The sequence below is a fragment of the Schistocerca piceifrons genome, chromosome 7 (genome assembly GCF_021461385.2).
Source record: "Schistocerca piceifrons isolate TAMUIC-IGC-003096 chromosome 7, iqSchPice1.1, whole genome shotgun sequence".
NCBI lineage: Eukaryota > Metazoa > Arthropoda > Insecta > Orthoptera > Acrididae > Schistocerca > Schistocerca piceifrons.
In genome coordinates this window covers 45090843-45104067 of record NC_060144.1, presented here as the reverse complement: position 1 = coordinate 45104067, position 13225 = coordinate 45090843, and the positions used below count along the sequence as shown (strand labels likewise).

The 13225-nt window shown below is 42.9% G+C and overlaps 1 protein-coding gene across 3 annotated transcripts in view; it reads right to left on the bottom strand.

Annotated features, from left to right (window-relative positions):
• LOC124804938 (UDP-glucosyltransferase 2-like) overlaps positions 1 to 13225 on the bottom strand; it is a 94907-nt gene that overhangs the window by 57768 nt on the left and 23914 nt on the right. For 2 of the 3 annotated variants that reach the window (XM_047265319.1, XM_047265320.1), the window contains exon 2: positions 11798 to 11982. The exons of the other annotated variant lie outside the window; for it this stretch is intronic. In XM_047265319.1, the coding sequence (XP_047121275.1) occupies positions 11798 to 11980 (183 nt within the window). In that variant the 5' untranslated portion in view covers positions 11981 to 11982. The remainder of the gene's footprint in view (positions 1 to 11797; positions 11983 to 13225) is intronic. 3 annotated transcript variants of the gene reach the window in all.

The window sequence follows — 13225 nt, the reverse complement described above, 5'->3', positions numbered from 1 at the left end:
CTGTGTTGGCTGGTGGTGGCTCTGTAATGGTGTGGGCTGAGTTTACACGGAATAGGCTGAGTCCTCTGGTCCAACTGAACTCATCATTGACTGGGAATGGCGATGTTCGTCTACTTGAAGACCATCTGCACTCATTCATGGACTTCGTGTTCCCAAACAACGATGGAATTTTTATGGATGACAGTGCTCCATGTAACCACGCCAAAATTGTTCACGATTGGTTAGAAGAACATTCTGGCCCATTCTAACGAATGATTTGAGCACCCATATTGCCTGACATGAATCCCGTCGAAACTTTGTTGGACGTAATCAAGAGGTCGGTTCGTGCATAAAATCCCGCAGCGGCAACACTTTGGAAATTTTTGACAGCTACATGGACAGCATGGCTCAAGATCTGTGAAGGGGACTTCCAGCGACTTGCTGAGTCCAAGCCACGCCGAGTTGCTGCAGTACGCCGGGCAAAAGGAGGTCCGACACGATCTTAGGGCGTATCCCACAACTTCTGTCACCTGTCTGGGCTCGTACAGCTCGTGAGTGAGGAGTCCACCGTGACAGACGTATGCTAGTGTCGCAGGGCTACCTGCTGACAGCTTACGGCGTCGGCCTTGATGTGTCACTGCCGTACAGGAGACGAACTGTTATGCCTGATATTGTAAAACTGAAAGCAACATTTACCATATAACAAATGAAATAAAACTTTATACCATGTATTCGTATTTCAACAGCTAACAGTAGTGTAAATTTCAGTAGCATATTTGCTGCACTTTCAGAGATATGATAAAACGGCTGAAAACGTAGAATGTAAAGCTTACATGAACTACTAACTTCTTGTCAGGAGCATGCATGTTATCTAACAAATTATTTTGATTTTACGTAAGACTGCTTATTTGTCGTCTTACTAACCGGGATGTGCCGGTATGTGTTTTGTGAATATTTGTAAGTGTGCATAACTGACTGTGTGATGTGGACTGTGGGACTGTGTATCTGGAGTGAGTGAGTGACCCATATGAGAAGCGAAATTTGTGATCTGTAATACGCCAGTTTGTGATACTGGGGAAACAAAAATTTACTCTAGTGGTTCAGATATGTAAAGCAGTGATTATTTTGTTATTTTTGGGTTCTCAGAAACTAATTATCTAGTAAGCAAATTTTAAGATATCTTATTACGTGAGAGGTCTAAGATGGAGTCACTGAGAATCACAGTAATTTCAGTATGAATTGCTATGACGCTTCCTAGCCAATCATAAGAGGTTAACTACACGCCCGTCTTGTACGGCGAGGCGGCTGCATTCTTGAGGCCGGCCGGTGTGGCCGAGCGGTTTCTAGGCGCTTCAGTCTGGAGCCGCGCGACCGCTACGGTCGCAGGTTCGAATCCTGCCTCGGGCATGGATGTCTGTGATGTGCTTATGTTAGTTAGGTTTAAGCAGTTTTAAGTTCCAGGGGACTGATAACCTCAGATGTTAAGTACGATAGTGCTCAGAGCCATTTGAACTATTTTTGAGTCTAACGATATTCGGGATCGGTCATTATTATGGTCGGACGTGTTAGTACACAGCACCGAAAAGATGTTATAATTTTGACCATTCGTGGCATTAAAAAGATCGTGGAGTGTCGGAAAATATTAATGGACGAACTATAAAGTCGTATGTGAAGATTTCAGATTTTTTTGTACGATCTGTGACTTTAGTGAGTAACTTAGATCCGTGTGGCGTACTGTACAAGTTGTAAACTAAAACTAGTATTTCAAAGACATCATGTTTACGCCGTGACTGTTAAAGTTTTTATTTCCACTCTTGCAATTTCGGCCTTAGGCCATTATCAGGCTCAGATGTTTTGGCTTTAAGCCATGTCAACTTTACACGTGCTGACACATTTATATGTTGTTGTCATTTGCTGTTATATACATTCGTATCGCTGCTAAGTAGTGTCAGCGTGTATAAAGCTGACATGGCTTAAAGCCAAAACATCTGCACTTGATTATGACCTAAAGCCGAAATTGCAATAGTGGAAATAAAAAGTCTAACAGTCACTCGCGTAAACATGATGTCTTTCAAAAAATTTTACATGACCGTGAATCCGAGATATGAAAAGATAATTTAGTACTTCAACGTTAGCAGTCTGTAGAGTACAGAGCGAGCAATCAATCCACAGCCAACCTGTGTGTATATTTCCGATAGCATGTTACAGTGTATACCGTAAGATGACTGGTGCGAATGATTGTGCTTACATGTTTTTAACGTTCTGTTCAAAAGTACAAACTAATGTGGACTTGGTAGCTGAATGTGTATTCAATGAATGACGATCGATAATCGGAATTTTCATTCAAAACCTTTACCTCATTTAGTAGCTTAGAAATTATATTGTGCACCCTGCAGATCAGTTCAGTACAACTAGCTTTTTGGTACAAATTCACTAGTCGATACACCATACTCGCTGCTTCACGAAAGGCATGATCTGCAGAGGAAGAAACCAATGAAAGGAGGGTGACTTTCTGTATGCAGCGACAATCCTAACAGTGCCTCGGCACAGAAGGAGAAGGAAGAAACGACATAAATGGGCAAAAAGTGTTTCAGATATCTCCGAATTGCTGGCTGCAAGAGAAGGTACTGATATAGACTTTTAACAGAATCACAGACTACGGTTGGAATCCCACTCGGATTTTGTGCAGATTACATCTTCTTATTTACTCCATTATGAGCCATTTTCGTCCAAATACAATCCTGTTTCAAAAAGCGAACAGTCTTCTCCTACACAAGTAAGGCTCATATCACGTCTCTCATTTCTTAACCAGTGCTTCAAGCATTTAAAAACGATGAGATTTGTTCAGTATTTGAAATTACAAATAGTGACAGTGACGAGCACTCGCTTAAAGGTATCATCTTCATCTGCATTGGTGCCGCTGTGACCGAGCGCTACTAGTTGCTTCAGTCCGGAACCGCGCTGCTGCTATGGTCGCACGTTCGAATCCTGCCTCAGGCATGGATGAGGTTAGTTTAGGTTTAAGTAGTTTTAAGTCTAGGGGACTGATGACCTCAGATGTTAAGTCCCATAGTGCTCAGAGTCATTTGAACCATACACCGAAGGGGAAAAAAACTTAACACCAAGAACAAGTTGTGCGACATCTGATACGTGATATTTATTCAGATTTCGCGCCAGTCGCATAAGAGCGGACCTAGTAGCGCCACTACGAGTATGCAGATCAGATTTGCTTTAAATACGCGCTGTAACGGTCGTGAGCGCTAGTTACCATTGAGACTGGACGTGGTGAGTTGACGATAGTCAAGAATGCCCTTAAGGCGACAACCCGCCATTATCAACACCTCACTGAGTTTGGTCGAGGTCGTGTAGCAGGGCTACTAGAAGTTGGATTTTCCTTGTGCGTTGTCGCGGAAAGACTTGGCAGGAATGTGCATGACTGCTGGCAGCGATGGTCGCCAGAACGTACAGTCGCAAGGAGGCCGTGCTCCGGATGGCCACGTGGCCCTACCGGCGTGTGACTCTGGCGCATCGTACTGCTTGTGCATCAGCAGTCTCAGCACCAGTTGGCACCACAGTGACACAACGAACTGCTACAGATCTGGCACTTCAAGGACAGCTCCGAGCAGACGCCATGTACCGGGCATTCCACTGACCCCATTTGCGACTTCAGTGATGTCGAGCGAGAGCTCACTGGAGGGCAGAAGAGAGGTCTGTTGTGTCTTCTGAACAAAGCTGGTTCTGCTTCGGTGCCAGTGATGGCCGTGTGTCGGTGAGGAGGAAGCCAGCTGACGGGCTTCATCCAACCTGTCTGCGTGCCAGACACACCGGACCTAAACCTAGAGTTATGGTCTGCTACACGATTTTGTGTGATCACGGGAGCGCTCTCCTCGTCATAACACGCACCGTGACTGCTAATTTGTACATCAGTGTGGTGATCTGACTTGTTGTGCAGCCATTCATGATCAGCAGTGCAGAGGGTGGGGGGGGGGGGTTTCCAACAGGATAACGCTCGCCCGCCTACCACTGTTGTAATCGAGTATGCTCTACAGTGTCGACATGTTGTCTTGGCCTGCCCGATCGCCAAATCTGTCTCCAGTCGAGCACATTTGGGACATCGTCGGACAACTCCAGCGTCATCCACAAACACCATCAACCATCCCTATTTTGACCGGCCAACCAAGTGCAACATGCATGGATCCTTATCCCACAAACTGACATCCAGCATCTGTACAATACGATGCACGCACGTTTACATCCTTGCATTCAACGTTCTTTCGTTTACACCGAATATTAATGTACCAACATGTCACATTTGCAATGACTTGTCTCGCGTTTACATTAACCTGTCATATTACAATGTTACTCACTTAAATATGTTACCTAGACAAACGTTTTCCCGAAATTTCATTGCTCTACATTAATCAGTTTTTGGTGCTGCGATTGTTTTCCGCCAGTGTATTATATAGTTTATGTTATTACTAGACTATAGTAAATCACATTAAAAAACGTTTTTCATTTGGTAAAAGTTCACATGATTTTTTTTGAATTTTACATCTTGTAACGTCCTTTTATAAAAAAATAACTTTAGACTTTACGATGACCTTGAATGAATGTCTGATTTGTGGACTGGGTATTGAATCATCGTGCAGCGTGTTGCAACTGCAAGTGCTGTGCTTACTTTGCGTTGTGGTTAGCAAAACTTTCACACGAATTGATTGGGCCATGCAACTCCCAGTACCAATAAAGAAATACAGTCACTGCAAAATACTTTTAGCCTCTTAAGCACTGAATCATCTGGCCCTGTTAAATTGACACCTTTGGTCCCTGTCCACATAACAAATAAATTAAATTGTCATACCTCTAAAGCAGCAACGGAGTAACGCGGTAATATACTGGTCTCTCACGAAAAATATAAATATGCTACCTACAGGCTCAGCAGTGTGCAACGCTGGTCATAATACTTAGAAATGCACATGAAATTGTTTTGGCTGATAAATGAAAACATTAACGAAAAAATCCAACTTTTTTGGAAAACATATGACCCGGGCCGTGGGTGGGGGGGGGGGGGGAGGGGGGAGTGGTACTGATTGTGGTGAATTACTACCACTGAGTTTCTGAGTTTCTTTTTTAGCAAAATTACATTATAAGTTAAGTTTGTCTCTTCATAAACGCTCTGACAAGTGAAGTTACATTACACACAACCGAGTCACAAACAATGACATTTAAACAGCAAGTATTATCTAACCTCACTAATTCAACATAAATGCAAATCATCAAATTAAATATAGGTCTGTTAACAACCCCCCCCCCCCCCCCCCCCCCCCGTGAACCATGGACCTTGCCGTTGCTGGGGAGGCTTGCGTGCCTCAGCGATACAGATAGCCATACAGTAGGTGCAACCACAACGGAGGGGTATCTGTTGAGAGGCCAGACAAACGTGTGGTTCCTGCAGAGAGGCAGCAGCCTTTTCAGTAGTTGCAGGGGTAACAGTCTGGATGATTGACTGAACTGGCCTTGTAATACTAACGAAATTGGCCTTGTTGTGCTGGTACTGCAAACGGCTGAAAGCAAGGGGAAACTACGGCCTTAATTTTTCCCGAGGGCATGCAGCTTTACTATATGGTTAAATGATGATGACGTGCTCTTGGGTAAAATATTCCGGAGGTAAAATAGTCCCCCATTCGGAACTCCGGGCGGGGACTACTCAAGAGGACGTCGTTATCAGGAGAAAGAAAACTGGCGCTCTACGGATCGGAGCGTGGAATGTGAGATTCCTTAATCGGGCAAGTAGGTTAGAAAATTTAAAAAGGGAAATGGATAGATTAGAGTTAGAGTTAGAATTAATGAAGTTCGGTGGAAGGAGGAACAAGACTTCTGGTCAGGTGACTACAGGGTTATAAACACAAAATCAAATAGGGGTAATGCAGGAGTAGGTTTAATAATGAATAGGAAAATAGGAATGCGGGTAAGCTACTACAAACAGCATAGTGAACGCATTACCGTGGTCAAGATAGATACGAAGCCAACGCCTGCTACAGTAGTACAAGTTTATATGCCAAATAGCTCTGAAGATGACGAAGATATTGAAGAAATGCATGATGAAATAAAAGAAATTATTCAGATTGTGAAGGGAGACGAAAATTTAATAGTCATGGGTGACTGGAATTCGGCAGTAGGAAAAGGGAGAGAAGGAAACGTAGTAGGTGAATATGGATTGGGGCTAAGAAATGAAAGAGGAAGCCGCCTGGTAGAATTTTGCACAGAGCACAACTTAATCATAGCTAACAGTTGGTTTAAGAATCATGAAAGAAGGTTTTATACATGGAAGAAGCCTGGAGATACTGACAGTTTCAGATAGATTATATAATGGTAAGACAGAGATTTAGGAACCAGGTTTTAAATTGTAAGACATTTCCAGGGGCAGATGTGGATTCTGACCACAATCTATTTGTTATGACCTGTAGATTAAAAGTGAAGAAACTGCAAAAAGGTGGGAATTTAAGGAGATGGTACCTGGATAAACTGACTAAATCAGAGGTTGTACAGAGTTTCAGGGAGAGCATAAGGGAACAATTTACACGAATGGGGGAAAGAAATACAGTAGAAGAAGAATGGGTAGCTTTGAGAGATGAAATAGTGAAAGCAGCAGAAGATCAAGTAAGTAATAAGACGAGGGATAATAAAAATCCTTGGGTAACAGAAGAAATATTGAATTTAATTGATGAAAAGAGAAAATGATGCAGACCAAAAGGTTTTCAAAAGTCTCAAAAATGAGACCAACAGGAAGTGCAAAATGGCTAAGCAGGTTTGGCTAGAGGACATATGTAAGGATGTAGAAGCACTATCACTAGGGGTAAGATAGATACTGCCTACGGGAAAATTAAAGAGACCTTTGGAGAAAAGAGAACCACTTGTATGAATATCAAGAGCTCAGATGGAAACTCAGTCCAAATCAAAGAAGGGAAAGCGGAAAGGTGGAAGCAGTATATAGAGGGTCCATACAAGGGCGATGTACTTGAGGACAATATTATAGAAATGGAAGAGAATGTAGATGAAGATGAAATGGGAGATACGATACTGCGTGAAGAGTTTGACAGAGCACTGAAAGACCTGAGTCGAAACAAGGCCCCGGGAGTAGACAACATTCCATTAGAACTACTGACGGCCTTGGGAGAGCCAGTTCTGACAACACTCTACCATCTGGTGAGCAAGATGTATGAGACAGGCGAAATTTCCTCAGACTTCAAAAAGAATATAATAATTCCAATCCCAAAGAAAGCAAGTGTTGACAGATGTGAAAATTACCGAACTATCAGTTTAATAAGTCACAGCTGCAAAATACTAACGCGAATTCTTTACAGACGAATGGAAAAGCTGGTAGAAGCCGACCTCGGGGAAGATCAGTTTGAATGCCGTAGAAATATTGGAACATGTGAGGCAATACCGACCTTACGACTTATCTTAGAAGATAAGGGAGTGAGACAGGGTTGTAGTCTCTCCCCGATGTTATTCAATCTGTATATTGAGCAAGCAGTGAAGGAAACAAAAGAAAAATTCGGAGTAGGTATTAAAATCCATGGAGAAGAAATAAAAACTTTGAGGTTCGCTGATGACATTGTAATTCTGTCAGAGACAGCAAAGGACTTGGAAGAGCAGTTGAATGGAATGGATAGTGTCTTGAAAGGAGGGTGTAACATCAACAAAAACAAAACGAGGATAATGGAATGTAGTCGAATTAAGTCGGGTGATGCTGCGGGAATTAGATTAGGAAATGAGATACTTAAAGTAGTAAAGGCATTTTGCTATTTGGGGAGAAAAAAAACTGATGATGGTCGAAGTAGAGAAGATATAAAATGTAGACTGGCAATGGCAAGTAAAGCGTTTTGTTAACATCAAGTATTGATTTAAGTGTTAGGAATTCGTCTCTGAAAGTATTTGTATGGAGTGTAGCCATGTATGGAAGTGAAACATTGACGATAAATAGTTTGGACAAGAAGAGAATAGAAGCTTTCGAAATGTGGTCCTACAGAAGAATGCTGAAGATTAGATGGGTAGATCACATAACTAATGCGGAAGTATTGAATAGAATTGGGGAGAAGAGAAGTTTGTGGCAAAAGTTGACTAGAAGAAGGGATCGGTTGGTGGGACATGTGTTGAGGCATCAAGGGATCACCAATTTAGTATTGGAGGGCAGTATGGAGGGTAAAAATCGTAGAGGGAGAGCAAGAGATGAATACACTTAGCAGATTCAGAAGAATGTAGGTTGCAGTAGATACTGGGAGATGAAGAAGCTTGCACAGGGTAGAGTAGCATGGAGAGCTGCATCAAACCAGTCTCATGACTGGAGACCACAGCAACAACAACTGCTAACATATCTTAGAAACATAACATAAGTGAAATATCTAACTAGCCTTTTTATCAAACCAGTTTACGTACATTCTGGGGTTACTCGACAATTAAAAATTATCAGCCAATTCGTCTATACAAACGCGCTGGCAAAAACAGAAATCATAATTATTTAACATCTGTACTCCTGATTCCATGTCCAACAATACTGACATGCGGTGGTGGCTTCACACAGCACACCACAAAGACTGCCTACTCCATCATATTTCCGCCACAGACAGCTAGACCGAGCGAGGTGGCGCAATGGTTAGCACTTTGGACTCGCATTCGGGAGGACGACGGTTCAATCCCGCGTTCGGCCATGCTGATTTAGGTTTTCCGCTATTTCCCCAAATCGCTTCAGGCAAATGCCGGGATGGTTCCTTTGACAGGGCAGGCTCGACTTCCTTCCCCAACCTTCCCTAATCCGATGAGACCGATGATCTCGCTGTTTGGTTTCTTCCCCCAAAATCCCCCCCCCCCCCCCCCCGCAACAGAGTTACCTATAACTGTGCGTCAAGCGCTGTCTTACTCCAACACTATAATAATCTCAGAGCAGAAGCAGTAACTCCGGGTCTGCGGTCTTACTTAGTCAGCGATATAAAGCCTGTCAAAGACATACATCGTTGATAAAATCATATTCGGGTGCCACATATAAATGTGTCCCAGTAGACTCCGTTGATTTTGCTGAAGGCTTTTCGTTGGTGCTGAAGAATTTTGGTTGCGAGAGCGTCCACAGCCGCAACAGGTTACCAGAATGTTGATATTTTACCACGTAAAGTGTAATCATTCAGGTAATGATGTCGGTAGTTCCTACCACACACAAGTGTGGAAATCATTGATGAGTTATTAGGCCTTATTGGCCCTTGCGGTAATTGTAACTTACACATATGGAAGATACCTTGAATCTCTTTCTCTGCATTACTAATGAGTGTACTTTTCCTGAGTTGTTTCCTCTACAATCAGTGCGTCGTATGACATTTCGAAATGCTTTCTCTTATTTCTTCCAAAAATTTTGTGGAAGGTAACCTCAGAGTTACACGTGTGCGAGGTCAATGACACTGTGAAACCTTCATTTTGGACAAGCCATCAGTTATAGAAATACTCTTTCATTAGTATGGTGCTCAACAGTTTTGAAGGCTAAACAGTCAGTACTGGTTTTTATAAGTCTACTGCAGTACTGCCGTTATAAAGAAAGAACAGAAATTTGTCTCTTGATCTTTGGTCGTTGGTTTTAAACAACCTTCTATTTGATGGTCGTATTGCTACTGGTAGCATTTCCGATTCACTTCTTTTGCGATTCGAGCACCAGTCTTCTCATCAAACACCTTGTGGAAAAAGAGGAAGAAAATGGAGATGAGAATTTACGTCCGGTGAACGACGAAATAATTGGAGACGAAGAATCTGCTCGGATTGGAGAAGAGAATCGGCATTGTCCTTTTCAAAGGAACCGCTTCGGTATTTGCCGAGAAACACCCAAATCTGGATTGGTGGACAGCGGTTTGAACCGTTGTCCTCCCGAATGCAACTCCAGTCTATTAATCAGTTTGCATTCTCTAGAGGTTTGTAGAAAGTAAAAATGGGGCAATTTTCTATTGGACAGATCCAAATTTGGAGTATCGCAGTAATAAAAACCAAAAATTTTCGGTTATTACGACTTTATTCTTACAACGAAATGTACATCTTACAATATTTTCCAGCGTTTGCTTGCAACACGATATGCGCCGTTGTATTCGGAGCACTGTTTGAGAGAGGGATACTTACAGAGACGAAGCTTTTTCACTTCAACACTGGTGCGCAGAATAGTATTAACTAGTGGTGTGACAGACTGCTCAGTAATTTCTTTGTCCAGTTTAATTACACACATTGGTCTTCTCCTTCTACGGCCTGTACTGCAGCAGCGACCGATGAAGGAAGCCGATAAACGAGCGCAGCATCATCGACTTTAAAGTCACCTCTGTTAATCCCTATGAGGTATCTATAAGGACTGTAAAGCGATGTTAACAGTCTTTTAGTGACAGTGGAAGCTGTACATAGAAGCACTGACCAGGCACGCAGGCTTCAAAAGTCTAGTGAGGTGACTACAGAATGTTGTCCGTTCTCTCAGCTTCACTTTTCGCTACAGTCGCGTAATCTCTCAGCGCATAGCTTTATTTCATTTCTTTGCAACTGTTATATATTGAGTGCATCATATACAGTTAGTTCCACAAGAAAGTTTACGCCGCTATCCGTATGAGATAAAAGACACTATTATAAATATAAGTTTACATGAAAATACGTGTTATTACTTATCGTACAATTACCTAATACTTAATTCAGTCTCCACCATTATAGATTACAGCTTGGCACCTCTTTGGCGTGCTTTTCACGATCTCCATATCGCCCTGATTTTATATGACAGCTGCTTCAAAGTACATATTGGCTTTCCTTTAAGCTCAATCTTAATATACGACCAAACATTTCGATCGGATTTGCATCCGGAGACATTGCAGGCCAGTCCATCGTGGACACCCCGTTGCCTTGTTTCCACGCTGTACAGAGACACCTGCGATGTTTCGGATCGCGTCGCATCGTATTCGCCGTAGTTTTATTTGGGCCTGACTCAAAGTAAGATCTGGTTTCTGCTTCAAAAGACGCATGCTCTCATTGTCCTGAGTTTTTGTTGTCGCTCACTTTAGCCCTGTCTCCGGTAAATCATCCACATTTCCAACCTGTAAATATCGTTGGACCCACTTCGCAAACGAATGTCTTTGACTTTCTAAGAATTTTAGCAGCAACTCCATATGAAAGCTTTGGTCCCTTTGGGTGATTTACAAGTAACACTGCCTTGTGAGGCTTCAGATATTTTGCACTCATTTTAAACTGCAACCGACAAAAGAAAAAAATTCAACTCTCGCACTGTTTATCTAAACACTGTGCAAAGGCACATTGATTGCAGATCCGACGTGACTACCAGAGATGTCGCTGCGGACGTTATTACGGCGTACGCTTTCTTGTGGCACTACATGCAAAATTAGCATGCCTTAATGCACCACAGAAGATCGTCTAATTTATTTTTATGAAGCAATGAGCCACATATTGCTCAAGAGCCGTATCATTTAGACCAAACAGTATGTAATTTGTGTCGAGAAAGTGAAGTCTGATCCGTTAAGAAGTTACCTGACTATTAGGAACACTAGTGATATTGCAGAAGAAGAGTGTGAAACAATTTACACTCAGTTCAATACGTGGCTCTCACTGTAAAGACTAACAAAATACGTCCGCTGTATTTTTAGAATCCATTCCATAGGATGTAAGCGTATTAACTGCCTCTAGTATTAGCTGAACCTACCACTATTTGTTGATTGCTCGCAGTAACTTCTTCTGCATATAAGAAGCAGATTTTACACTGTTATACAGTCATTATGAAGAACGTCTCATTTTTTTTCCTTACCTTTGGAGAGTCTGTTGTCATCAAAGTGACGCGGTGTCCTCTTTCGAGGAGTGCTTTGGTCACGATGTGAAACGGCAACTGGTGGCTGAACGAAGCGGTCGGCGAAATAACCAAAATCTTCGCGGCAGACGAACCACCAGCGAATGTCAGGATTGCGAGAAGGACAGCTCCGAACGTTGCCATTGCTGAAACAATTATTTGTGGCTGTAGAAGGAATACCAATGTAAAAAGAACGGAGTTTAACAATACCGGAAAGTATAACCAACATATTCTCTAAACAATAGTCTCTTTGTCCAGCTTGCAGTGATAACTGCAGTTGACTGTGATCTTGTACGGAAATCCTTAATGATTGATCATACACTAAAGAGCCATAGAAAGTGGTACACTGCCTAATATCGTGTAGGGCTCTCACGATCACGCAGAAGTGCCGCAACATGAAGTGGCATGGACTCGACTAATGTATAAAGTAGTGCTGGAGGGAACTGACACTAGGAATTCTGCATTTTCTACACAGCACGTTGCAAGGCATCCCAGATATTCTCAGTAATGCTCATGTCTGGGGAGTTTGGTAGCCAGCGGAAGTGTTTGAACTCGGAAGGGTGTTCCTGGAGCCATTCTCTAGCAATTTCGGACGTGTGGGGTGTCGCATTGTCCTGCTGGAATTTACCAAGTCCGTCAGAATGCACAGTGGACATGAATGGATGCAGGTAGTCAGAAGGATGCTTACAAACGTGTCACCTGTCAGAGTCGTATCTAGACGTAGCAGGAGTCCCATATCACTCCTACTGCACACGACCCACATCATTACAGAGCCTCCACCAGCCTGGACAGTCTACATCTACATCTACATCTACATTGATACTCCGCAAGCCACCCAACGGTGTGTGGCGGAGGGCACTTTACGTGCCACTGTCATTACCTCCCTTTCCTGTTCCAGTCGCGTATGGTTCGCGGGAAGAACGACTGTCTGAAAGCCTCCGTGCGCGCTCTAATCTCTCTAATTTTACATTAGTGATCTCCTCGGGAAGTATAAGTAGGGGGAAGCAATATATTCGATACCTCATCCAGAAACGCACCCTCTCGAAACCTGGCGAGCAAGCTACACCGCGATGCAGAGCGCCTCTCTTGCAGAGTCTGCCACTTGAGTTTGTTAAACATCTCCGTAACGCTATCACGGTTACCAAATAACCCAGTGACGAAACGCGCCGCTCTTCTTTGGATCTTCTCTATCTCCTCCGTCAACCCGACCTGGTACGGATCCCACACTGATGAGCAATACTCAAGTATAGGTCGAACGAGTGTTTTGTAAGCCACCTCCTTTGTTGATGGACTACATTTTCTAAGCACTCTCCCAATGAATCTCAACCTGGTACCCGCCTTACCAACAATTAATTTTATATGATCATTCCACTTCAAATCGTTCCGTAC